Source organism: Labeo rohita, chromosome 22 (assembly GCF_022985175.1).
Source record: "Labeo rohita strain BAU-BD-2019 chromosome 22, IGBB_LRoh.1.0, whole genome shotgun sequence".
Classification (NCBI taxonomy): Eukaryota; Metazoa; Chordata; class Actinopteri; order Cypriniformes; family Cyprinidae; genus Labeo; species Labeo rohita.
In genome coordinates, this window is record NC_066890.1 from 30,733,750 (window position 1) to 30,761,243 (window position 27,494).

General features: G+C 42.0%; 1 protein-coding gene across 2 annotated transcripts; it reads left to right on the plus strand.

Moving 5' to 3' along the window:
- Nucleotides 1–27,494, plus strand: midn (midnolin). 2 transcript variants are annotated; one of them, XM_051095284.1, is made up of 8 exons: nucleotides 1–107; nucleotides 8,403–8,634; nucleotides 10,417–10,504; nucleotides 10,596–10,658; nucleotides 17,001–17,465; nucleotides 17,574–17,721; nucleotides 17,828–18,133; nucleotides 24,610–27,494. In XM_051095284.1, the coding sequence occupies exons 2-8, from the start codon at nucleotides 8,411–8,413 to the stop codon at nucleotides 24,870–24,872; spliced, it is 1,557 nt and encodes a 518-aa protein (XP_050951241.1). In that variant the 5' UTR covers nucleotides 1–107; nucleotides 8,403–8,410; the 3' UTR covers nucleotides 24,873–27,494. The 2 variants fall into 2 exon arrangements, with proteins under 2 accessions (XP_050951241.1, XP_050951240.1); XM_051095283.1 differs by lacking the exon at nucleotides 1–107 and adding an exon at nucleotides 5,634–5,912.

Here is a 27,494-nt window from a genome sequence, read left to right on the forward strand (position 1 = left end):
CATGAGCAAAGACGCCAGATTTCGTATGCATACTTCTATGAGGCTCCACACCAGCCGAGCAGGTGCCATTGAGATGACTGGGAATGCAGACAGATAGGTTTCTCCAGGTATTATATATAAATCTCTTTGGATTTTACTGATAAATTACTTTTTTCTTATGTTATATTTAATTTCATGCTAAATATACTGTATTCTGTCAGTTTTGCATTGTTAAATTTTTGCTTCAGAAATTCTTTGCAGCTGTTTGACTGTCAACTAATGAGGAACTGAAAGGCACAGAAAAGACTTAATTTGCATGAACAAATAACATTTCCTTTGAAATCAAGCAATATACGAATGTTGACACTTAAACTTTTCCAGTATGTAAGCACTAGGTAGGATACTTTTAAAAATACATCTTGTTTTAATGCTAAACTTGACCAACTTTCGAGTCTTGAAGCGAAATAATTATCAAGCATTTTTGATATCGCGTTGACTTCTAGAGTCACTAACTATGCAACATAAGGACCGTATTGTACACTACAGCATTCTAGTTTAGGAGCAGGATTACCTTGTGTCTAGGAAACCAGCAATGTTTTAGACTTAGATTAATCCAGCTTTTTCCAAGAACACTTCATAGAGGTCATAAGCTGATTCCTTCGGCCACAATGTGGGAAGCTGTAAAAGTAAACAAGCTCATTGGCCCACATGTAAATGTTTTACCGGGAAGACACAATTGAACTCTCTGTGTTGAACTTGAACGGTACAGGGAAATAAGGAAGTAAGCAGTAAAGAACATTAGCAAGAAATGCCAGTCGCGGGGACTGCAGCTTAAAGAGTGACGGGAAATAATGGCATTCTTGTGAAATGCAGGCTTCTATTTTTAAACTCTGATTGGACGCAAGATGACCGAGCTTCCTACGTCACAGATGGAATCAGAAGGCGAGAATAACCTTCCATATCAATGATTAGATTACCGCAACCAGCCGAACGGCGGATACAGGTGAAATGTCAGTGTGCCACGCAGCCCCCGTGCATTGCTTCTCTCTAGAGGCTGTGTTCTGATTAAATTAGCCTAACGTGGGAAGTTGCTAATCCGAGCCAACCCAGGATTAAGCCTGCAGGACATCGAGAGTACATGGGAGAATGTGTGTTTGAGTGTGGGCCGCTGAGTGGGTGGTGGATAACGAGGGTTTGCGGAGAACAAATAAACCTTGTAGAACATGAGGGTAACAAAGACACTCCTGTAATTCCGTCTTGTCTTAATTCATCATGTGATGTCTTGTAGAAGATCAAATGAAATGTGTATTAATAACAAGCAATACACACTTAATTTGCTTTGGAATTTGGCTGATGTCTTGGGTGAATTCTGTTGTGCTCGCTCTCGGTTTCCATAAAGAAGTGCTTAGGTGAACTTTCTCATTTATAATGTCGTCAAGCACTAAGCGCTGCAGGTGGCTACTTATGCAAGACTATACAAATGCGATATGCCTGCAAAGCTAAGGCCTGGAACAAAAGATGCAATATTGTGGTTATATATCTAGAATGCCTGCATTAGTGGGCTCATGATTAGCTGAGGACTAACCACTTTAAATAATGAGAAAGCTGTTATTTGCATCATGTAGATCGTTTGCCCAGCGTTTGCCCCAGTGTAAAGGCAATTCAGAGAATTTCTAAACACATTATGAAGGTTAGAAATGGATTGAAGTGAACTATGTAGTACTATGTAGTTTTTCACCATTTTTGTGTTCAGGAATGTTTGGGCGGGCCGTTCGGCTAATCTTCAGTGTGTTTTACATTAAACAATACTTTTGGATAGAACTGTTTTTAGAGTATACACTGAAAAAAATTTGTTTTTTTAAGAGAAGTAACTGACTTTGTGCACTTCCCATTCATTCCTATGGTATCCGTAATAGGTGACTGAATTTTTGCACAAATCTGACTGAAATTCAGTGATGTTAAGGCTGTAATATGATTGGCTATTAAGGCACATGTGATCCAAATTGACCATTACGCTTTCTACAATAGTAGTATAATAAAGATCCTCTCATCTCCCAGTAGTAAGACAATCTTGTCCCACTGAGTATGGGCCATCCCCTAACACTATAATAATTAAAGCGCATTAGCATCAGTTGTTTGCCTGCCCAATCACAAGTTGCTGTCGTTACCGTTCGTTACTACAGCCTATAGTTTGCTAGCTATGCCTTTACAAAACAGCTTGGTCTCCTCATTTAATTTTTTTTGTATTTAGCAGTTGAGACAGTGGACAGCTTTCCCATGAGTGGGCATGGTTTCAGTGCCGAAAGCAGAAACGTCTCTAGCATGAAGCAAAAACGTTTCGATCACCCCCAGGTGGCTGGACCCAGTATAGGTCATGAACCCTGCCCTCTCCATGGAATCTAATGGGACATGAGACAAACAAAATAATTAAATTATACTTCAAATGATTTTTTCTAAAGGGTTTTTTGTCATTTAATGTAGTTTTTATCATGCTGACTTAAGTTCAAGTCTTCATTTTTTTAAATAAGTTTTAGTTATGTGTTTTAGTTAGTTATGGGATGCTATAAAAAAGGGAGTCTGATGTCACGATTGACACAATTTAATTGAAAGATTCTCTTAGCAAACTGAGGAACCAAATGACTTTTTCAGGATCTTGAGGAGACTGGAGTTGTATTTTCATTATTTTAACAAGCCCCTTGTACGGGACTCTTGTACGCTAATTAAAAAAGGGTCAGGGCGTGTGTTTGTGATTGATTCTGCGGGACTTTACACAAACTTTACAAGTATCGCTTCTTTCACTTCTTTCATGCAAACACAACTGCCGTCATCTTGCGTCTCTGTAATCAACTCTGACAGTAATGGAAAATTACCTCCGAAGATTGACTGAGGTAATAATATTACTATAATTTTGTTGTAGGCAGTGGTCGTATATAAAGGTATTTCAATTTTCTTTATGTCAATTTATTTATTTTGATTACAAGAAATGTTTCTTGAGCAGCAAATCAGCATATTACAATGATTTCTGAAGAATCATGTGACACTGAAGACTGGAGTAATGGCTGCTGAAAATTTACAATTGAAGTCAAAAGTTTACATATACCTTGCAGAATCTGCAAAATATTAATTATTTTACCAAAATAAGAGGGATTGTACTAAATGCTTGTTATTTTTTTATGAAGTACTGACCTAAATGAATCACACAAAAGACATTTACATATAGTCCACAAGAAAAAATAATAGTTGAATTTATGAAAAAACAAAAGTGTTCAGAAGTTTACATACGGTTGATTCGTAATAATGTGTTGTTAACTGAATCATCCACAGCTGTGTTTTTTTGTTTAGTAATAGTTGTTCATGAGTCTCTTGTTTGTCCTGAACAGTTAATCTGTCCACTTTTCTTCAGAAAAATGCTTCAGGTCCCAAAAATTCTTTGGTTTTTCAGCATTTTTGTGTATTTGAATGCTTTCCAACAATTACTGTATGATTTTGAAATCCATCTTTTCACAATGAGGACAACTGAGAGACTCATATGCAACTATTATAAAACATTCAAAGCTCACTGATGCTTCAGAGGGAAACACGATGCATTAAGAGCCGGGGGGTAAAAACTTTCTGATTTTGAAATCAAGGTAAATTGAACTTATTTTTTCTTCTGGGAAACATCTTCCATAGCTTCTTAAGGGCAGTACTAAATGAAAAAATATGATATTTAGGCAAAATAAGAAAAATGCAAACATCTTCATTCTGTTCAAAAGTTTTCACCCCCGGCTCGCAATGCCTCATTTTTCCCTCTTTAGCATCCGTGAGCATTTGAAGCTTCTGTAATAGTTCCATATGAGTCCCTCAGTTGTCCTCAGTGTGAAAAGATGGATCTGAAAATCAAACAGTCATTGTTGGAAAGGGTTCAAAAACACAAAAATGCTGAAAAACTAAAGAATTTGTGGGACCTGAAGGATTTTTCTGAAGAACAGCGGGCAGTTTAACTGTTCAGGACAAACGAGGGACTCATGAACAACTACCACTAAACAAAAAAGCACAGCTGTGGATCATTCAGGTAAAAACAAAGTAAGAATCAGGGTCATTTTTAATAATTCAACTGTTCATTTTTCTTCTGGGCTATATGTAAAGGTCTCTTATGTGAAATATCTGATTCCGGTTAGTATGTTATATTAAATTATACTAAAGCAGGAAACAGTCATTTTATATTATTACTGTAATATAAACTGTATAAACTGTATTATCAATCAAACAAATGCAGCATTAAAGACTTTTAAAAACACTTAATAAACTTACCCATCCCAAATTTTTGAATGGTAGTCAAAAATCGCCCACACTCTGTAGGAGTAAACACACCTGCAAAGTGTCGTCTTCTAGCTTGTCGCTTTTCACGTGAATTAGGTGGAGGTGTAAATGATTCCTGTGTAATTTCTGTATTCCCACAGTAGTTATTTATTTCCACTTCCTGTTGACAGACCTATGAGCCACGGCCCTACACGTTGACAGGCGTGTCCTAATGCTTCCCCCTATGTTTCAACAAAGGAATGGGGGTAAACAACAATCGGAAAGGGGCTGACGGATACAGACTGTTGAAAATTTCTCAAACATGAAAACGGGAACGGGAGTGACTTTGATAGTTTGGAATGCTGCTCACCCACACATGCACAGACGCCCACATATGTCCCACACATGTCTCACACATTTGAATACGCATAAAGACACTCATTGTACGTGACACTTCAAATCCTTCACATCCACCCTTTCCATTAAAAGACGTTCTTGGATGAATAAGGCTAATTGATTCAGTGAATGCTGTTTAATTGGCAAGAGCAAAAAACCTCTTCAACCTAATTCCCTTTAGGGTGGGAAAGCAGCTAAACCGTCTTACATCGTGTCAGCTTATTAGAAGCACTGTACAAAGACTTTATTATTCATCTACAATTTGTATCAGTTTCAGGTTTGCGGCCTCCACCTTCCCGCATCACCGCTTTGAAAAGGTGATGAGGGAAGGTGTTAAACTAAATGTTAATGGGAAGATATGTAGCATTTTAAGATGTTATGAATGTACTTAAAGGAAAATATAGTTGTCCTATATACTAGTTTTGCCCTAGGGTGGAGTTTACCACCTTAAACTGCTGTTTTGCTCAAAATACGTGCTTATATAACACGAATACTTCATAGCTTTAAAATATTGAAGTGTTTCGTCATTAGTTTTCATTTTAAACATCTCTGCTACTATACCGAAGTGGCGTCACAAACTTCCTGAGATTAGAATTCCACGTAAGTTTGTTGTTTACCGTCGACTTCTCTCGTATCCAAGCAATGTGTTTTCCTTGACTGGTTGCCCAGTTACTTCTGTATGACGTCAGGACATAGTTACGCCCCTCCTAAATCAAAGGCTTCTCCACGTTAACATCTTTTAAGGTGGCCCGCAACGTAAGAGTTTCGCAAAACATGCGTTTTTTTAACCAGATAAACCTTGTTTGAAATCTTGGATTTCATCTGAGTGAAACTACAGTTGGAAATGCATACGGTATTTTAAAATGTCCATCCAGAATGAAATAAAGCATGTGATTTATGCCCTCCACCTTAAATCACATGCTGACATCGCAAGAAGCGAAGTCTACACCCATTCTGTGAGCAGCTTTGTAAAGAGGTGTTATACTTCAACTCCAACGCTCGAGTGCTGTCACACGGTGTAGTTTCGGATAGCAGGAGCACTGGAATAGTCTTGGGATTTAAACCGGCGTCTGCACTGGGACGGCTGATTCATTTAAACAAGCATACCGGCTGCTGTTGCCACATCTTAGTGGACTTTTTTTGTGGACAAATCTGAACTACATTAAAATTTTCTCTATACATGCCAAAACTAGGCAACCTTGTGGAGGATTCTGAGACATTGTCGCGAAACTTTGAGGTTTTCGCCACAATAATTGGTGAGTGCTAAAATTATACTTTTAATAAGGATGGTGAACTTTTTGTGCAGCAGCTGGGCTGCTGTCTGAGTTTTGCACTAATGTGTCTGTTTTTTACTTTTTAATTTGACTTGAGTAACATTGATTTGGGACTGACTGAACTTGGAAAGGAATTTAGCTCAAAATTTAAACATTGTCATTTTATGAATCCTCATGTTTTGTGTCACTTTCTTTCCACACCTCATAAGGAAAATATTAGGAACTGACAGCCATGGTTTCCATGCAATTGCAGCTTTTTCCTTAAAACAGTGACTGAAAGTCTTAAAACAGTGTCTAGTCTCCTTTTGTTCTTTACTGAGGAAAGAAAGTCAAACAGGTTTGGAACATGAGGATGTTAAATGACAAAATATTCAGTTTTGTGTAAACTTTTCTTATAAGTAGCACAAAAAAATGTTAACCTCCTTAGCTTCCACTTGATGTTTATTTCTTGCTCATACAAAAAAAAAAAGGTTAAAACATTAATGACCTGCTCCATGTATATATGCCTCCTCATACTTGGTGTTGCCAGTACCTCCTTTGACCACTGGTTGGCGCTCAAGTATTTCGTTGTATTCACTCTACAGCGAATTACAGATTGATGGATAGATTTTTTTACACAGGTTCAAGTCAGTGATGGTTGTGCTCACGCACCACGTGAATGAGTTGTAAATTCTGGCGTAGCATTTTTTTTGCATTTCACAAAGCAGATCTGCTGTATAACCCAAAACCCAAGATTTTTTTTTATCAGCAATTTAGGTTTTATTATACAGATAAGGTGCTGTATCAGAGCTGGCCTACCATTTGCAGACGTTTGCAGACTGTAGCTTACAGCACATTTGGCACGAGATCGTGATAGTGAGTGACGTAAGTGTCAATTTGTGTATCGCCCCAAGCGATGCTTATTATACTGTATGACTGGGACGCAACGTTTCCTTAAGAGCATACTGTCTTTTATGGGGGACTATTTGAATAGAGATAATGATAACCGTAATACATGCTTTTAAACGTAAGCTGCACACGTAGAAAGATTACAGGCTCTTAGAACATGCGTGTGTAATTATAGATTTGCATATGGATGATTCTTCAATTAGGGCGACTGTTCTGTCCTCTAGCAATTGTATAACAATGCATTTTAGCTTGGAAAGATTGGGCATTATTGCTTTAAACATTTAACTGTGCCTCTTACTCATCCTAAAGAATACCAAAAGACGTTTAAATGTTACTTTTCTCAGTACTGAATTATACGTAAAGTGCTGTCAAACGATTAATCGTAATTAATAGCATCCAAAAGTTTTTTTTTTTTAACAATGTGTGTGTGTGCTGTTTATTTATTGTGTATATAAAGAGACACACATACAGTATATTTTGAAAATAGTGTGTATATGTATTATATATAAACAAATGTAACATTTAAGAAAAATGTTAGATATATATCCATGCATGTGTGCGTATATACATAATAAATATACACAGTACACACATATATATTATGTAAACAAAAACTTATATTTTGGATGGAGTTAACTGCGATTAATCGTTTGACAGCATTGAATACAATTTTAATTTATACTATGAATAACGTATAAATGTATTTATAGCAAGTATCACCATTCCCAGAAACAGTATTACTACTTTTACTACTACAACTACATAGATACGTTTAAAAGTTAACTGCTATCTAAATTGTAAGCAACGTTTGTTTCAGAAACTGAAAAAATAATGTCACAAAAATCGCTTAAACAATTTGGGTTGTGGAAGGCGACACAGTTGGCAACAATTATGCAACCTAACACACTTCTTGGTTGTTATTATTTTGTAAACACTGCGTTTAGTTGTTGCTATTTAAACATTCAAGGTTATATTGGGTGACTTTTGTTACTTTGACAGTTTGTCTCATGAATGGTGTGGAATTGGTACGAGTGGGCTGGAACTCCAGGACTGGAGCTCCTCGCCCACTCAGATTGGATTTGTCCTCAATGAGGAAAGCGATGTGGGGGAGAGAAAGGAGGCGTGGTTTGGGCTCCACGTGGGTGAGCAGCACATCCCCCTATTGGCTACACATATGACGTCTTTACATGCGCTTCTTGTGATTGGGCAGTGCTTTTGTGGGTGTAACCGTAGCAGCACAGTGGAAGCGAGATACGGTGAAACAACGGGCATTATTATGCGTGTTTCACTGGAGTTTCTCTTCGCGATGAGGGCTGCGCTTTAAAAAAAAAAAAAAAAAAAAAAAAAAAAGGTCGCGCTGGTTTTGCAGTACACTGTCAACGACAAAGGACTACAGTTACAGAATATGCATTTTAATGCGCTATCGGAAAGATAGAATTAATTACTATTAGGATCACCGCAGGATCGATCACCAAACGGGAATAATCATTGGGAATATTTTCCAAGAGCTTTCACAGATAGCTTTCCACTGAGAGATCCAGCCCTATCCGTCCGCTTCCATCGACCCTGTCTCCTCTATCGTAGGCTATCGAATGGACCAGCATCCGAGCGCCCGGAGCTGCAGCAGTCGCGGAGCTGCGCCGTCCTGCGAGAGCGTCTCCGGCGAGCCCCCCATGAATTTGTACATCCACTCCACCACCGGCACACGCTTCGAGCTCTCCCTTCCCGCAGAAGAGACCGTGGAAGGGCTAAAGCGAAGACTCTCTCAAAGACTGAAAGTACCCAAAGAAAGACTCGCTCTGCTACACAAAGAAACGTGAGTAGTAGTCTGATGTGTTACTGTTAGACTGCACGGTTAGTTATTTTTAACAACGGTTAAGAGCAGGTCAGAAGGTGGGTTCTTGGCTGGGCTTCCGAATGGAGATTTTTAGCCACCTCCGATGGCAAGCCATTTTAACATTTATTCGTTTAAACGGGTATTAGTTTTTTTCTTCTTTACTAGTACTAATACTTATTCCAGTAGTGACTTGTGTATTTCTCATTTAACTATAAGATATAATTACGATTACTTGTAATTATTCCATAATTGCAAATATCTGACAAGTAGCTATTGTTGTTACCAGTAACCAACTGCAAGTCTCATGGCTTCTGACTAGTAGTTACTATTATCTAGTCCAGTTTAACTATTCTTTAGGTAGCAGTACTGATTGTTTAGTAGTTCTGAACCATTTAAAGTCACTATTATCGGTTCCACTGTTCTGGTTACTAATATTGAGTTACTGACTATTAGCAAAACAGTAATGACTTGTATACAAGAAATGAGCAGTTGCTTATTAACTGAATAGATAGTAGTCACTACTGTAGCTAGTATTTATGACTAAAAAGGTGGTCAGTTACTAGTACAAAATGAGCTTAAAATGGCTTGCCATAGACACCTGCATCATGGAGCCCCGGTTCATGTTTTTATTGCATATCTACAATGATATTTTTGCAAGCCTCTTGAATAGAGAAGTGAAAGTGATCTATGCTGTTGACAGTGTGCTGTGGAAGTCAGTTTAATATAGGCCATGTGCAAGGTGCAGAAACCTACATCACACCTGAAACTGTACTAGTAGTTCAAAACATTATGCAAGCAGTATCAATTCAACGGCTCAACTGATGGTAGAGCGTGCATACAAATGGAATTTCCTAATCTCTTGATTAAACTGGTTGCTTTGCTTGATTAGAATATGCATGGCGTTAGTAATTGTCATTTTAAACTGGATGCTAAGGACTAAAGCATTCCTCGCACTCGCACTGCTGTGTGTTAGAGCGAACGTTAAGGGAAAAAGAGGCAATGTTAGTTTCAGTGCAGTTTGCACATTGCCTAACAATTGCACTTGGGTGGTGGAACCGGGAGGTGAGAGAGAAGCTCTTTTGTCGCTTGCAAATGACCCTAACAGTTGCATTGTTTGTGCTTTGAATTGGGCCGATTGAAAAGCCCTCACTAGTAATCACCACCAAATTACATCATCCTTTTAAAACGAAGAGAGTCGCTTAATCTCTTCTGTTTGGTTTAGCTGCCTCCAGGCCAAGTGCTCAGTCCCTTTGTTCGGCAGGAGGTGGTGACATTTAGCCTGAACACATGTGTACACATTTATGCCACTAGGACGGATATTTTTAAGAGATTTGGTGGTTAAAAATACACTTAGACTCTGTATTTGAAAGAATGGGATTTATGCGGGGGTGTTTTTCAAATAGACATGCTGATTTACATGTTGTACGACACCCTCTGTGGTTTTTAGTCTGCTGGTATAGGCTACAGATGCACATCATAACTAGATCAAAATATTATTTTATTGTGTGTAAGTAATGAGAGAGTTCACCCAAAAAGATGATTCTTTAATCTTTTACTCCCATGTCATTCCAAACCTCTAAGACTATTTCCTATGGAATGAAAAAAAGATATTTTGGAAAATGTCTCCGTGTTTTTTATCCATACAATGAAATTCAATGGGGTCCAATGTTGTTTCAGACAAAATCTGTTGCAATATTCTTCAGAAAGTAAGTCATTAACGGATCTGTTTTGGAAGTCTAATATCGCCTTGTTTTTTTCTAGACGTCTGAGTTCAGGAAAACTTCAAGATTTGGGAATAACGGATGGGAGCAAGTTAACGCTGGTTCCAACAGTTGAAGCAGGCCTAATGGTAAAAATAGCATGAGCTACATTATATGTCTTGTACTTTGCCAGCTCTTTTTGTCACACATATTTACCCCGTCATATCTTTCTCCTCAAAGTCTCAAGCATCAAGACCTGAGCAGTCAGTAATGCAGGCGCTGGAGAGCTTGACGGAAACACAGGTAAGGTTTCACTCTAATAAGGTCATCCCAGTAGATGTTTGAATTACACAGCGGCCCATTACATTGGACAGTTGCGCGTACACTTAACCTAATTGCCAGGGCAGGAGTGAACACCCGCAGTTGGCTCTTTTTTTAAAGGATCATTTGTATGTTTTGAACTCTCTACTTGGCAAGATGGTGCACTGACACACAGGGTAATGGGATACAGATGATGCCCTCCTAAGCTTTTAACTTGAAGACCTCCACACACTTACAACGCATATTTTAAGAAGCACCTTCCAGTTTCCAGGCAACATCTGTGAGCTGAGGCAAACCCCACCTAGAAGCCACTTCATTGAGACACACCACCTTTAATATGAAAGAAACTTCTCCAACTTATGCTGCTTTTTAATTTGTATTTTTATTTCCAGCTAACTAAACCTTTAGTATTATTTATTTTCACTTATTTAACTTATGGTTTACGTTGTTAAATAGCAGTTGACATTGAATCAGTTGCTGGATATTGACCAAAATATTTAGTATGTGCACAAATTTGTCCGCCACATATCTTCACTGTATCTTCTCGCTGATATTTTGGGAAATCCTGAGTTATTCTGTTTGTGTGCGAGTGATATGGGTGTGCATTTGTGTAGGAGAGGAAAGCGCCTATCTGTAATGACGACAGAGGAGTGTGGTTGTGTGCGTACGAGGGGGAAGGGTAGACAGGGGAGTGCACCGCTCTTATCGTTCAATACACCTTCTCCCGGCAGCGGCAGTGTCTCCTTTTGCTGTAGAATAGCTTTCGGCCTTTCTCATCAAAAAACCTCTTGCGGTACCGTGCAAACATTACTTGTGCTTTTTCTCTGATCTAATGTACTATTTGTAGGCAGCTAACTGTGTCATCTGGTCGCTTATGAAACGACCCCTTTTTAGAAATCAGCATTTTTAGTCATCATTGTGTCCTTTTTGTAGCTTCATGGTTACAGACATGAACTGAGTCAGTAACACTGTCAAATGTGAGACATATCGCTCTTTCAGAATTGAAGTTAGTCAACACAATCGTGCAGCCACGGTGACTGTAATAAGTGATCTCCGCTCAATGATACCTAGCCATGTAGGACTAAATTATGTTGGATTTGTAGTTACTGCAAACAACCACATATGTGACCCTGGACCATAAAAGCAGTCTTGAGTAGCATGAAGCAATAGCCAAATTTTTCTTTTATGCCAAAAAAACATTAGGATATTAAGTAAAGATCATGTTCCATGATGATATTTTGTAAAATTCCTATTGTAAATATATCAAAACTTAATTTTTGATTAGTAATATGCATTGCTAAGAACTTCATTTGGACAACTTTAAAGGCAATTCTCTCAATATTTAAATTTTTTTGCACCCTCAGATTCTAGATTTTCAAATAGTTGTATCTCAGCCAAATATTGTCATATCATAACAAACCACACATCAGTGGAAAGCCTATTCATTCGACTTTCAGATGTATGAATCTCAATTTCAAAAAATTGACCCTTATGACTGGTTTTGTGGTCCAGGGTCACATGGACATAGCAGAATTCCAAGAGCTATGGCGCTTGCTTATAGGGAAAGATCTATCTCAGACTCCTCGTAACCAGACTGTTTTATGGAAAGGGAAGGCTTGCAATTATTGGAATGGCATTTTTCCCCTTGTTACTCTGGCCTAACAGCTTTTTCTGGCCTATAATTTAAAGCTGCTGTGGTTTCGCGTGTCTCTCCATAGTCTCCAGTTTTACCCTCTCCGCCGTTAAAGAGGAAGAATGAAATGACATCAAGGAGTTTCTAAGATCCAAGGGAAAATATAGCCCAGTTTCTGCACTCCACTTGATAGATCAGCTAAACATTAAAACGCCACTTTTGCATTCAAACAGCGCTTTGTTGCTGGTAACTCTGCCCATCAAGTAGGAATAATGACTGGTGTCTGATTCTTCAGGCGACAGAGTTTGTTAATTAGCGGTTTCTGTGCTAACCCGCCTCTAAAGGCAGGTAGATTGCTCGCTTTGTCCTTGGGGGGATAACATAGCGGTTTGTTTCCACAAGCGAGTGCATTTCCCCCAGTCTCAGTGCTACACGCTAGAGATGTTTTCCTGTCATAACTCTCCACCCTCCAGACACCCACCTACCCACTTTAGAATGGGGCCGGGACGCCTGTCATTGTGTCTGGAAATGGACAGATGCAAATAATGGGATCTAACAATATAGAGCGAGTCACCTCTCAGTCACCCCCTTGTCATTTCCACCCACCCAACCCCCTTCCCAGAGGGAGCAAGGGAAGGAGAGTAACTAAATCTGAGAGATGGCCATAGTGACGTCACCCTTGACGAGGGTCTGAAGTGTATGTGATTACCAGGAAGGACAGTGATGAGTCAGATACCCAGGTATAGATTGAGGACGAAAATAGAAGCTGTGAGATCAAACGTCATGCTGAGTGGCAAGGCTCCACAGGATGCCGATGGCTTCTGTGCCACATCTACAGTGAATTTTTTTGATATGACAAATATTTGAAATAGAAAACGCGGGTGTTGGCGTGTTGTGTGAACAGCTGGCTCATGGGAGGAGAGATCGGTTTGCGCTTCCCTGATCAGCGATCAGGCCCATGCCTGTGTGTTTGCACGGAGAGCACTCCCGATCCAAGAGGGACTATGTTGACATGGGCAATCACTCGGATTCGTGACTGTTCCTGTTTCCCATCCGCCTTTGTGATTGAAGTGCTCGGTTTCGTGACTGAACTGAAAAGGAAGAAGGGAGGGGTGCTATGGAGAACTTCTCATTAGCCGATAACCAAGCCACCAGCTTTTTTTAATTAGGGTCAAACTCCTCTTCTGTACTGAGCTATTTCTTTTTTTAGCACCGTTCCTTTTACTTGTCCTTCTTAGTGTTTCTTTATTCTGTGACATTTCGCGACATGTTTTTTAAGTCATTAATTAATGCTGAGTCCCATGGTTGTAGATATTTTGAATCCTGTTGGCTGCAAGTGCGACACGTCTGTTTTGACTCAGTCTCTCGCCTACCCAGACTAATCTGTTCAGTCATCTGAGGAAAAAGGTGTTGCACTTTCACGGGGCATATCTTTGATGGTCACCCGGAGCTCAGAGAATGAGGAAAAGTGGACACGGCAGGAGCAAAAATATGCCTTATGTCCTTCTGAATCTGTATGACCTTCTTTTATTCTGTGGAAAACAAAAAAAGTTTGGACTCCATTGATCTTCATTGTATGGAAAAAAAGCTTCCTTAGTTCTCCACGGAAGAAGAAAGAAGTCATATAGGTTTGGAATTATTATTCGGTTTTAGTCAACAGTCATGACGGAAAGAGGCTCCTTACAAGTTCTGACTGATCGAATTTAGTCTTTACCCACTGAATCCTCAACATTCAATCTCTTGTAGACCTTGAGTAGGTCAAACCCCTCGAGTGAGATCTTTGAAGGTAGTCTTCTCTTCAGGGTTGGAAGAAAGATGCAAGTGATTGATTATTGTAAAGGAGCTTGTTATTGCATCCACACCCTTTTTGCCCCTTTGTGAGGACCATATTGATAGCCCCCTGGTGCGATCAAAACCCACCAGTCGATGGTGAGGGTTAATAAGCTGGTTTTGAACTTTCCGTGTTTGCTGAGGCCTTTGATAGGTGACCCCTAGTCTTTTAGTCATGCTTGGTATCAAAAGAACCTGTTTTCTTACTTGACCCCTCATAGATGGGTGTCTTCAGGCTGTGGATGAACGTCAGCCTGGTGCTGTTCCAAGCCCCTGCCCCGCATCTCCAGTGTTACAGAAGAAACCGCCTGCAAATGAGTTCCTTGAACCGCAGGGACCCCAATAAATAAAACTGTCAGCTATAGAGTTGGAAGGGAGGGAAAAAAAAACGGAAGGAGCCAGAGGCGTACTCTCACTGAATATTTCATCAGCATCTACTGGCATCCTCACACCCCTCCACCCTCTCTCTCGCTACAAGGTTTCTCCCCCAGCCCTCCTCCCCTGTCTCCCCTTATCATGTTTTCTTTCTCTCTCCTTCACTCGCTCTTCACTGCATAGCAACTGCAGCCCACTGCAGAGCAAAATGCCTCCCCAACAAATCAAAATGGACGAAGTGTAAAGATAAAGGAATAGTAGCACTAGTTGCAGGTGAACCAATGTTGGCTTTGCCAAGTATACAATTCTTCAACATGGTAACTTTGTTGCCATATATGTATCTGTTGCCCAAACAAAATCTGCAGATTTCCAGCATTTTTTGCATTGATTCTTGAGTGAAATTTGCAAATGAATAGACAGAATGGACACTTTATACCTTTATACCTCTATGCCTCTTATTGATAGCATATTATCCTAAATGTTGTATAAATAAAAAGGGATGTGTAAAATGTTGAATTATTGCTATTCCAGTTCTGCAGGAAACTTTCAGTGGCTGCACATTCCATGTGGGGCTGTTTTGTAAAGAATATGACCTTTAGTTTATTCGTTTTTCATGTAGAGAGTGAAGAAAGGGCGGATCCAGGTAGGCTTCTGGCTTCAAAAGAATTTCCAAGCCAGTGTCAAGAGCGCTCTGTTATAGAACTTGATCTGTGTGTCTTGATGAGAGAGAGAGTCAGTGGCCTTAAGAACAAAGAGACCTGTGCAAACGTACACTTTCGGTCTCTTTTGAGTACCATATCCGTTTTAGGTGATGTTGACACCTGACAGATTCTATATTGCTGTGCTAGGTGAAGTGTGGAATTTCTGGCCACAAGTCTTCTGAAACTCTTGATCATAGGCCGTTTTCTGAGGGTGACTAAATATGAGGTTTCTTCCACAAGCACCAAGACTCTCCAAAATGGTTTGTTAATATATCTTTGTTGTTCCAGTCAAGTCAAGAACTCTTAAACACCACAGAAACCTTGTACAATGTATACTTGCACACACATTCCTTAGATGCTGTGTAAGTGAAGACTGCAGATCCGTAAACCCGCTGCGTCTTTGTCTTTGTGGTCATTTGGTTATTGCAGCAGAAGAGTGTGGGCTGGCCAATGTATTGACAAAGGTCTGTGTGACTCAAATTGACGGCTGCTGTGGGGAATGTCTCTGCAGACCACGTCCTCGCCTTTCAGAGGCACTTTTACTGGTTTGTGGGGGTTCGCGCACTCTCTCATTATGTGGGATGAGTCTGGGCTTTGAGTGAGTCAGTGAGATGCTTGGTTTTGATGATGACTGATCTGCAAGGCTAATGTGGGGTCTGGCACACTTTACTTGACGATTTGCAGGCCCAAATAATTTTAATTATTAGTGCTTGGATGTTCAATGCCCTCCTTGCTTCAGATATTCAAAGCCTTTATCCTATTACAGAGTTACTCCGCTATATGCTAATGGTAGCCGAGTAATTACAGGGACCTATTGTTGGAATCTGAATTGTGCTTTAGATGCAAATCAACTTGAAAGACAGCTGTCATTCAGGGATGGGATCCACCCTCACTCTGTGGTGAGCCACCAATTTCACAGTTGACCTTTAAATAGGGGTTACCATCAATTTTGAGTATTCAGTGTATTTTTATTAACACTTAGTCATACATATCAGTTTTTTTTTTTTTAAACTCCATGAAGATAGAAAAGGGTGTCTGTGTTTGGCTCTTTAGGTCTGTCAGGTAAATGCACAGAATAGTAAAGGTCACTCAACTGCGAGAGTGGTGGCTTGATGGAAAAACAGATCAGCAAAAGAGCTAGAGGAAAAAAAAACTACGGAGGGTAGGCCCCAGCGATTCAAAAGGTTAACAACAGGTCAGCCAACACAAGCACACTCAGACGCTGAATAGATCTGCTGAGGGAATCTTCATGGCTTTCATTGCTTTTTTTTTCTGATACATTTGATTCTTCTGTGCTTGTGCATTAGAGTCACACTGCATGAAGTTAGAACATCTTCGGAATGTGGCAGATGCAACAAAGAAAGTCTCAGGGTTGAAATCGAACAAGGAAGAGGTTGTTTGGAGAGCAAAGTCAAGACAAGCATTCTGTATTTCTCGACTTGTTTTCCAGGGGTCGGAGAGCCCCTTGGCTCAACTTCCATTCTGGGTACTCTTAAAATGGGCAAGCCTTTCCGGTCCAGCCTTTCAAACAATTAGCTATTATGTGCCTGTGTGGCGAGTGGGTCTGCATCCTGTTTCTATGGCTGATTTTTCAGGCCTGGGGCCAGACAGAAGTTAGTGTTTCGTGGGTGTGCTGAATGGTAGAGTGTTTTGTGTATGTGTGCCTTTTGTATACTTCTGCTTATTCATAAAAAGGCATTCAGTCATGTTGCCAAATTTTTTTCCAGTTTAGAACAGTGCAAAGGGAATTACTAAAGCCACCCCCTCTTCATTTCCTGTTCACAGGTCAGTGACTTCCTGTCTGGCCGGTCTCCTTTAACCCTGGCTCTGCGAGTAGGCGATCATATGATGTTTGTCCAACTGCAGTTGGCAGCACAGCACTCGGGCGGCCCACAGTTACAGCATCGGCATCTCATATCACGTGGGAGTTCAGAGGGCACGACAGGACAGTCTCATGCAGCTTCAGGCTCTGCTTCTGGGATGGCAAGGGTTTCACACAACCCTCACCCACATCACCCGCACCCACATCCTCATCATCCAAACACAACGCTCCCATCTAACCCAGCGGCCTTCCCACCTTCTCCCTCTATCCCATCCGTTCCTCCCATGTACCCCACCTCAGCCTCAGGGCACTGTAGCCCACCACCGCACCCCTCTCAACTCCCTGGAAGTTTTCTTCACTCCCAACAGCCATCTTCAGCCTGTCCCACCTCTCCGAGCAGCCCTAGCCCTGCAGCTACCTGTCCAGAGGTAAGTCACTGTTTGTCCTACATTGTCTAATTCAGTAATTTTGTATGATAATGATGATAAAGTACATTTACCAATTAGATTAGTAAGATGTGCAAATTGTACTTGCAGTTGACCACTGGCCCATGTCTTGCACAAGCCAACTGCCCAGCAAAGACATCTGGCAACTGTAACACTCCCTCGCGATCCCGCAAACCAGGCGCTATCATTGAAAGTTTTGTCAATCATGCTCCTGGAGTCTTTTCTGGGACATTTTCAGGTACAACTTCTCAAAAAGTCTAATATTTGATAGGCTCAGCATACGACAGTTTTATCTATAATGGCTATCTCTAATTTCTGTATTGTTTTTTTTTTTCTTTCCTAAGGCACTTTGCATCCCAACTGTCAGGACAGCACCGGACGTCCTAGGCGAGACATAGGCACCATCCTTCAAATCTTGAATGACCTTTTAAGTGCCACCCGGCATTACCAGGGCATGCCACCGTCGCTCACGCAGCTCCGGTACCAGACCCAGTGCAACAGCCCCAGCTCGCCAACGCCGTCGCCACCGCCTTCACCTCCCCACATCCCCGGACTAAGCGGCCTGCCTACCACAGTGCCCTCTGAGACCCAGCCCACCCTCCACCCACTGGTGCAGTGCCAGAGCCAGATCCGCATGTGCAAGCCTCCTGGTAAGTTTCATTGCATTTGCCAGAAATTATACAGGGATGCATTTCCTAGAGCGTCTACTGTAACCAGTAGTATCTAAGACCTAGCCAAGAGTTTCAAGATTCATTTTCGAGGCAGTGTTTTTAGAAGGCTTCAGAAGGTCCAAGACAAGGGTTCAAGGATAAGAAAAGTGAAGATGTTAGAGAGGGGGAGGAAGAACTAGGCTTGTTCTTTCAGGCCCTGGTAGTCATGCTCCAGCAGCCACAGCATGTCTGGCTTTGTCTCTGTGCTGACGGTGTCCTCTTTCCTCTGAGAAGCAAAGAATGGGGGTGGACTACTCTGTTACCAAGAGGAAAGAGGCAGAGAGCCAGAGCGAGAGAGATAACGAAGCGAGATAGCACTCACAGACGTGTGGCAGGTACCCCGCTCTGTCTGGTAAAAACTGATTATCTGGGGCAGCTCGCTTCAGCGCTGAGGAGGAAATTGAACTGCTCTGTCATGAAACACCACTGTTGGAGAGTACAGAGATAATGAAGAAATATCATCCTAGCACTGTTCAAAGCACAGGCCTGTTATCAATCTAGACTAGATTAAAAGCATACCAAGCTAACGCCGCACAATATGAAAACGTATCATCAACTACTGGGGTGGAATAACTTCGGTCACTCGATTTTCACAAAGGGTAGGGAATCCTACGCGTTTTTGAGGCGATACATTCTTTTCCTGTGCGATAACCCCGCTTCCGCTTGCATAATGCTCCATCATTAGTCTTTATACTTCTCCCACATTGAAAGTAAATGGGCCATCCTACTGGTTCCACTCCTGCTCATCTGCAAAAACCATCCCAGAAGTCAGGGCCAGGGCTCGTCAATGGACACTTGTTTTCCTAGCAGCCTTTAAATAGAGATTTACGCAAGAAATATGAGCTCCAAGAGAATGCTCATTGTGTTTGAAAGTCAGCAAGAGGAGGCGGAGGGAAAATACCAAGAGTCCATTCATAAAATTGTTGTTTATATCCGGCCAGCGACTGCCCACTGATTAATTGGCGCTTCCTCTTGGACAAAATGGAAAAAAGGGAAGGGCGCTGTGGCTATTTTCTGAACAAAACCACCTTGCTTGTCAACAGGTTTGTGAACCCTTGGTGTAGGGCAGGATTTAGCTGTGAGATCGAAAGATAGTTGTCTTGAGCTCTTTAAGACCTATATGCTTTGGCACCTGGTGACCAACTACATGGGACGGACACCTTTCATGACCCCTTTGAAATGTCACATACTTTTAGCAGCTGTCTACTTGATGTGATTGCAGACCAAACAAACCTGATATCCCCACCACACTTGTTTAGACATCCATCTATGCACACTGTTCTTAGATTATTCTGGACATTTGGCTTTGACAGACTGTAGTCAGTATTTGCGGAGAAGTTGGGGAGGAGACCGGGGATGGAAAGCTGGGGGTACGCCGTTCTTGAGTCAAATTCTTGTGCTCGCCAGGGTCTCTTAGCCCCCTTTGCCCACTGCAGGCAACTTCTTTGTTTGCTATAGTGTGCTCTAATGCTGCAGTAGTACACCAGCCTTGCCTTTTGTAGATGGAGTGAAAGAATTAAAGCCTGTAGGGTAAAACTTAGGAATGGCCTTTAGATTTGGTATTGCCTGGCCACTGCACAAATGGAGGGAGGGAAGGGCGGCGAAACGGGTCTTAAACTGGGAGGGGGAGGATAGTACAGGAATGCTTTCACCCCTCAACATTCTGCACTATCTGTCAGCTCAGGTTAGTTTAGTTTGGGCTGTGCAAGAGCGTCAGGGTGGAGCTGTATTTTAACAGAGTGAGAAAGAAAGGACAAGGAAGGGTGCTCAAATTCCTCCCCTCGATCATTTAATCCGACCGAAAGCAAACGCTCCCGGCTGCTGTGTACATACTGCGGCAACGTGAAATGTCAAGATCTCGGTCCTCTTTGTCCAGGCCTCCCTAGTGCTTAAACACTGCCAAGTTCTTTTCCTAACCCAAAAGAGACAGTTTTGCTTCTGTGCAGATTGCTTGATCAAGTGCCCCAGGGCTCTCACCATGTCACTACGGTGCTCAAACCTGCCCAGCTCGACCAGGGGTTAAATAATTCATTCCCCCTCCTTGCTCACTGCCAACAAGCATGTAAGAAACCCCCCAGGCCGACTATCCTTAGCTGCTCATCAGGCGGGAGCCGAGGCAAGCCATATCCGATGCCTTTTATTGCTCCTAGTATGCAAATTGTGGTCATTTGAGACCACAGCTCCCTGCAGGGTCATTGATGCCATCGTATCAGAAAAGCAATGGAGATGTCAGGCTTTGACCGCTCCCCTGGTTTAGTTCTTGCTAGGGGTGCAGATGGCTGAACACAATGCCTGTCCTGTGCTGTGCACCCATTCCGAGCTCCTCCCAACCCAGAGGCAACACTGGCGCCTATCCCAGCTCTTTGGGAGTTAGCTACAGCTGGCTTATAGAACAGGAGCACTTACTGATCACAGAGTACATCTAAACAGGAGAACTGTAGAGGCTCGAACTATAAAAGTGTGTTTTGCTGGGGAGCAAAGCTAGTCACTAAAGCTAATTAGAAGATCCTGAGGGGTTTTGGTTCAACAGAGCAAATGCTATAAATAGCTATAGATGGGTCAATGACCTATATTAGTGCCCACAATGAAGAACATTTATCTATCTGTCTAACTATCGTATATATAGTTTCTAGTGGTTTTAAAAAAAAACTTTCATGCAATCTTTAGTTAAAGTTTCAATTAAATGACAGTTTACTGTTGTATTTGTTTTTGAATTGCATTTTAGATGTATTTTTGGTAAATTAATCGATCTGGATGAAAAATAAGTATTAGATGCTAGAGTATGTCTGACACTCTGTGACATACTTTTGTGTGACTTCCTCCTCCACTGCCAAGACATCTCCTCTTGATGCAGAGTGATTTCAGCACCCAGACTCGAAAAGATCACAGGACTTATCAAGGCAAACAAACAAACAAGTCAAAGACAAGTGTTAATTAAGCTGATCTTTAATGGATCAATGGCAAAAGGGAAGCTTGCAGAGACTGCCTGATCACTGTAGTGTGGGCTGACACATTGGGTTGGGCTTAATGTTTACCCAAAACCCTGCTCAACTGACCTAATACCAGCAGACAGGCCAACAGCCTCATCGATTGGGTAAAAATCCTCCCTCCATTGCACTCTCTCTCTCTCTCCTCATTCTTAATCCTCCTCCTTTCCATTTTCCCCCTCACGTGGCCATCAGCACTAGATGTGAATCTTTCTCCCTCTATGCGGGGATCAATACATTCTCATACATCAGCTCGTTCCTCTCAAAAAGCATGAGGCGAGTGCAACATCTCAGCTTTTGTTCGCCAGCACGCTGCTACTTTTTAGATTCCAGAGGGATTTTTGTGTAATCTCTTCCACCCTCTGTGGCTTGTTCTCATTTGCCTTTTTCTCTATTTTTCTGTGCTCCTCTGAGGCCTCCGTCACGAGGCCGTATTGAGAAGGAGGGGCGTGGGTGGATGTGGGTGCTGGGGGAGGGGGTTAGAAAGGAAGGCCAGGTGTATATCTCATGTGCGGGCCCGAACAGCTGTGCGGCAGGAGGCGGGGCTGGAGTTGTTTTGTCCTTTCCTCCCCCCCGCTCCTTTCCCCTGAGGCTCGGGCAGCTCGTCACAAGCCTTTTTTGCCCCAACCCCCCTAATTTGAGCCGCAGGCCTGAGAATGTCGAGTGCGCGGTGAGGACACTGCAGCACACACGGCTCGCTCTGAGACAATGCATCATTGGCGTAGGGGCGAAGGAGGATGAGGGGAGGAAGGGAAGGATAGAGAGGGCGAATGCAGGGGGGAGGGGCTTTTTCTGTCCATGATGTTCACTTGCAATCGTCGCTGGCAGCAAAATAACTCTCTGTTCTTGTCCACCCACCCCCCGTATGTGTCCAAACCTTAGCGCAGGGAGGGGTCTTGAAAGCAAGGGACAGAGAAGGGAGAGCTTTTGCACTGCTTCTTCTGCCTTTGTTCCTGGTGTATCCCAGCCCCCCACCACAGCCGTTCACTCTTTTTGCACTCACGACAACCCAGGCGGATCTGTTGGGATGGCTTTAGGCCGGCCAGCCACGCCATAGCCTAATAATAACCCTCTAAACGGGCGCATTGAGTCTCCCCCTCAGGCAGCCACGTTTATCCTGATAATGATGCGGGGGTTCAGGTTAAGTTCGGTTTTCCTTGCAGCACAGCCCGCAAGATGTGCCAAACTAGCAGTGATGTGTTTTTACAGTGTCTGTGGATCTGTTTGGAAAGGGCGACCGTGTGGGAAAGGACATTGGCAGGGGCCACAGATTCTCACAAAGAACAAAAAGAGACTTGGCTTAGTAGCCAAGGGTCTGCCTTAATGTCTTTGAGACCATTGTGAGCTTCATACAATACCTTGACAGTGGCACGCCGTGCCCAGTGCCGTTAATGAGCTCCTCTGCTCTTTTTCTCCCAGATTTCTGTAGTTCGGTCCCTTGGGGCACCGCAGCCTCATGTAGTGCGGCTTCTTTTTTTTCCACCAACTCCAGTTGGTATGCACAGAAGAGCTGACAGGCTGCAAGGTGAGGTGGCTGCCCTACTTTTGAGGCCTAGAGTTGCAGGAAAAACTCTTTGAGAGGGCAGATGAAGGAGAAAAGCATCTGAATGGTGTATCTATTGAGCTTGTGCAGTCGAACAAAGACCTTCATAACCCGTAAAGTCCTATTAGACCAGAACCTCTCTAATCATGCTAAAATGCCAGAGCAACCCCCAAATCTCATTTGTCTAACCAGGTTAGGAAGGAACTGTTTGGCAGATCTCTGCTGTTGATGTTTGTACAGCCTGTTCTTTCTCTAGGAATATCCGAATGATTAAAACTACCTCTTACATTTATAGCGCAAATCCTTCCTAGACGGCTCAAACCCGCCCACCATGGAAAGGTATTAAGTAAAGGGGGAAATTGAGCCCACACGAAATCCCGATTTCATTTTGATATGGAGAGGTGGATGAAATTGATTAGTGAATGAGAATATGCATCTGGTCTCTTTTTCTGTTGCATTCTGGGTGGAATTCCAGAGCATTTCTTTTTCTCTCTCTCTCTCTACCTCCTTGTCTGTCTTTCTCTCCAGAGGCATTGGGGAGGGGTAAACCGTGTGTGCGTATGGGGGTGGGGGTCTTGGTATTGGGGGGTTGGGTGGGTGATTACTCGTTCAATGAGCTCAGGCCAGGAAAAGAAAGGGGAAAAAAGGGCCCGACTTACTTCGCTTACAATTTCCATTCGCTTGCATTTTCTATTGAAAGCCAATAGCAGTGTCCTCGCCTGGAGATGGATTGCTGCGCTAGAGCTAAGGTTTAATCAATAGGTCTTTTTAATTTGCCATCGATCCATGTTAAAAGCTACTGCTGCTGTTGCTGTGTGTGTATGTGTGGCAGAGCACACGCGATGAAAGATAGTCTATGCTCAGGATTATTGACATTCTAGCTGGCTATTTCATTATTTAATTCTGGGATAGTTCCTAATGGAGCTGGCTAATAGATTGTGGTTTCTTTTTCTCCTCCATTCTCTTGAATATATTTATAAATGAAAGATTTAGGGTTGAGCCGTAGAGTGGAAAACCCCCTCGTGTTTTTTCCCCTTAATTGGCGCATTAGCTGCTAAAACCCAAGCATTGTTTGTGAGATTAGAAAGTTCAAGGTATTTGCTTCCTGTTAAAGAAACGGCGAAGTCAAGATCGTATCGCTTGGGAATGTGTGTGCGCATGCACGCGTGGGCGTCGGTCTCCTCACGGGAGTGTGGGTTCCTTTGTGAGAATGCACTTCTCTCTTTTGCGTATCTCAAGGGCACGCCTGCCAGGACATTTTGAACCGTTTCTGATAAGGGAAGAGAGGACTTGTTGCCACATACTGGGATGTTCTCTTCTGAAATGAGACAGCAGTGCTTATTTCTGTACCGATTTAAAGAGAGAGAGCAGTGGGGCGGGGGTAATCTCAGCATGCCTTTTTAAGAACATCAGCGTCACCACTCAGACTTGAGTTTATTTATCCAGCGCCCAGCCTTTGATAACATTCAGCAGGATCAGCAGTCAGGATCCAAAGCACTGAGTCATTCTGTCCTAGACCAAATATGTGTATTGCACCAGCATTTCCCCTGCTGAAAAGACTAGCATAGATAGTCACCACCTTATGTTGTGTTTTGGATGCTAGTCATTAGCATGGGATGCTTAAATTGCAGATTGTGTCCACATGAGACATCTTAACCTTCAAGTCTTTCTTGGTCAACCAGCTTTGCCAGAAAGCTTTGGTGTGCCAGCTAGGGATGAGTCAATGGTCATTGACTCAATTTCCCCCAAGTTCTCTAGCAGTGCTATTACAGCCATATGAATTCAGATAAACATCTTGTTTTTTGGAGTTCCAAAAGTTGCAGTTTTAAGATGGTATAAGAAGGCTTGACTCTAACCGCTGTTTCTTTTTCGTCTTGCTTCTTCAGGTGACCGACTGCGTCAGACAGAGAACCGAGCCACGCGCTGCAAAGTGGAGCGTCTGCAGCTGCTCATGCAGCAGAAGCGTCTGCGCAGGAAGGCCCGGCGAGACTCCCGCGCCCCGTACCACTGGCTCCCCAACCGCAAGGCTGGACGCAGCAACAGTAACAGCAGTATGTCCAGCGAAGGCTCCCTGGACCTGGACTTTGAGGACTCTGTGTGGAAGCCCGATGTCAAAGCTGATATGAAATCAGAATTCATCATGGCCTGAAGCAGCAACGGCTGCGCCATCTTCATCGAGGAAGACTGGGGTTTACACTTTAGAGAGGAGCATTTCCGAAGACTGTGTCCGAAGACGCACATTCAGAATCTCGTAGGCTTCACTCCTCGTCTATCCTGTGACCACAAAGACTTTACACAAAGGAAGATTCACAGACTTTTACTTACCTTACGTCCTTGATAGACTATGATCTTGGAATAGACTCGATTTTCAAATGACGATGTTTGGATATGGATTGGACTGACAAATAGACAGATTTTGGACTCGGAAAGTCCAAGAAGTAAACACAATGAGCATAGCAGACGTCATCGGTGTTGGGATTTGTTTTTCTCTTTACTTTTTTTGTTTTTTTTCACCCCGGGGGAAGATCCATCCAGGCCAAATACAGGCACGACGAACTAACAAAAATCAGATACTGATCCTGCTTCCTCCTTTTTTCATTACAAATGGGCATTCACAGTTCAAGAATCATCTTATGGGGGTTATCTTCTGTTTTTAAGTCCTGTTTTTCTTGAATCATGATTTATGAAACAAAATATGTAGCATTACCCACAAAGCATTCAGGTTTTTTATCTTGTAGACGAGGAGGGTTCATTTGCACACACACCTGTGATTTGAAATAGACAATATCATAACATAAACAAAAGATGGCACAGTGCATGTTTAGTATATAAATATATTAAAAAATACAAAAAACACTTTCTCAACAACAGCTCAGTGTAGAGTCAGAAGTTCAAGTAGGAAACTAAAACATGAAACAAAATGAAAATATGCCGACGTGATTGAAGAAACAAGGCTTGTGAAGTCTGAATATATAAAGAGCGACTTTTCCTTTTTTACCTCTGCGAAAACAAACAAACCAACCAAACGTAAAACAGCAATTGCTCAGCAAGGCTCGAGTCAAGCTGTGAAATGAATCTGATGTTATATAATCGTTTAAATACACACTGTATCTCTCCTCTTACTGTCTAAATGTGTATAATAGAGAGAGTGGTGGGGTGCCAGAGGAATAGTTTACAATTGTGCATTATAATGGCTCTGCCAAAGTGGAATCTCTCATTTATGCATTCGACTTAACCGCCGTTCAAGGGTTTTATCCCAGCAAACACTTACAGCTGTGGTACAATTTTAACAAGACTACCGATATTTATTTGTCCAGACTTATTCCCACATAAACATTCACACCGGAGCATACCCCCCCCCTCCCCCACTTTTACACTTTCGATAGTGCCTCATATGTAGACGCAGTGACATATTCTATCAGGCGTTCCACAGACAGGCGGTTCTGCTGCTATATGGGACTTCTCTTTGCATGCAAAAGTGTGAATTATCCTGATCCTTTTTATAGAAAATAAAAATAATAATAACAACAATACTGAGAAACTGGTGCTGAAAAGATACACAAGCATGAATTTGTGAAAATGAAAATCAAAAAACAATTGCTCCAGCTACTTGGGACTTTCAAATTAGGAACGTGATGTTACATATCAGTCGCAAACCAAAACGGGACTGGAATTCTACTGTACATGGATCATTCCTGGACTAATTAAGGAACAATGGAACATTTTCTACTCCTAACATCCAAGGGATCCTCAGAGCAAACCCCGACACTCCCGTCGACCTTGTCCAGATGCGGACTAACAGGGATGTTAGCAACCAACGTTTGCCCCTAATGACTACTTGGAAATAAACGTGAAAATGTCCTGAACCACATCGATGTTGCACTCACTGAGTTTGCAATGAGATTACCTACCTGAAGGGGAACATTGTCTTTTCCTTTTTTTCTGTTCAAGTGGCCTTAACGTTCATTATCGAAACACTTGCAGAGTGGTGGACAACGTAGGGATGTTTTTGTTGTATTTGTCCTGTGTTTTTGTTAAAGCATCAATTTTTCCGGGGGCAATTTTTGTGTTTAGGAGGTGGAGGCTCTATTATGTCAAGGCTTCAGTGCCTTAAAGTTTTGCCCCTTCGGTGTGTACGAAAAAAAAAATCTGAACAAATTATTCGCATTTATGCAGGTTTTTATCAATTTATAGGAGCTCTGGTAAAATATTGTCTGTTTTATGGTTTGTTACAAGTCACTAACCTGGAGTTCAAACAGGTTCCGTCAGTGTGTTCCGTTGTTTGTTTGATTACGTCCCTTGAACCCTGCTGTCCTACAAAGAAGCAACAAATTTACAAATTTAATTGAAAAAAAAAGTTTCAACTGCAGTGCTATAGCAACAAAGTGCCCTAACTCTCAATTGAGATGTCCTTTAAGGACATGTTGACAACATGCACTTCCCTTCTTCTCAGATAAACGACTTCAATGGACGATTTCTCCCTCTCCCCCCCAAGAAAATCATTATTTAATTTTTATATATGTATGAAATATACTCTGTGTGTGCCTCACCTATATGTAAAACGGTTAAAAAAAAAAAAGTGAAAACTGAAAAAAAGCATAGGAGATGATCTGAGTTTTAGGATAGGGTAATTGAATGAGGGTGGAGGGAGGGAACGGGGGGCATTTTCAATAGTTTGTTGGAGTTCTGATCACATCATTTAAGTTGCCTGTTCTTTCTTGTAGCCAATGAAAACTGATTACAAGAGTCGAGAAAAAAAAAAAACAATTTA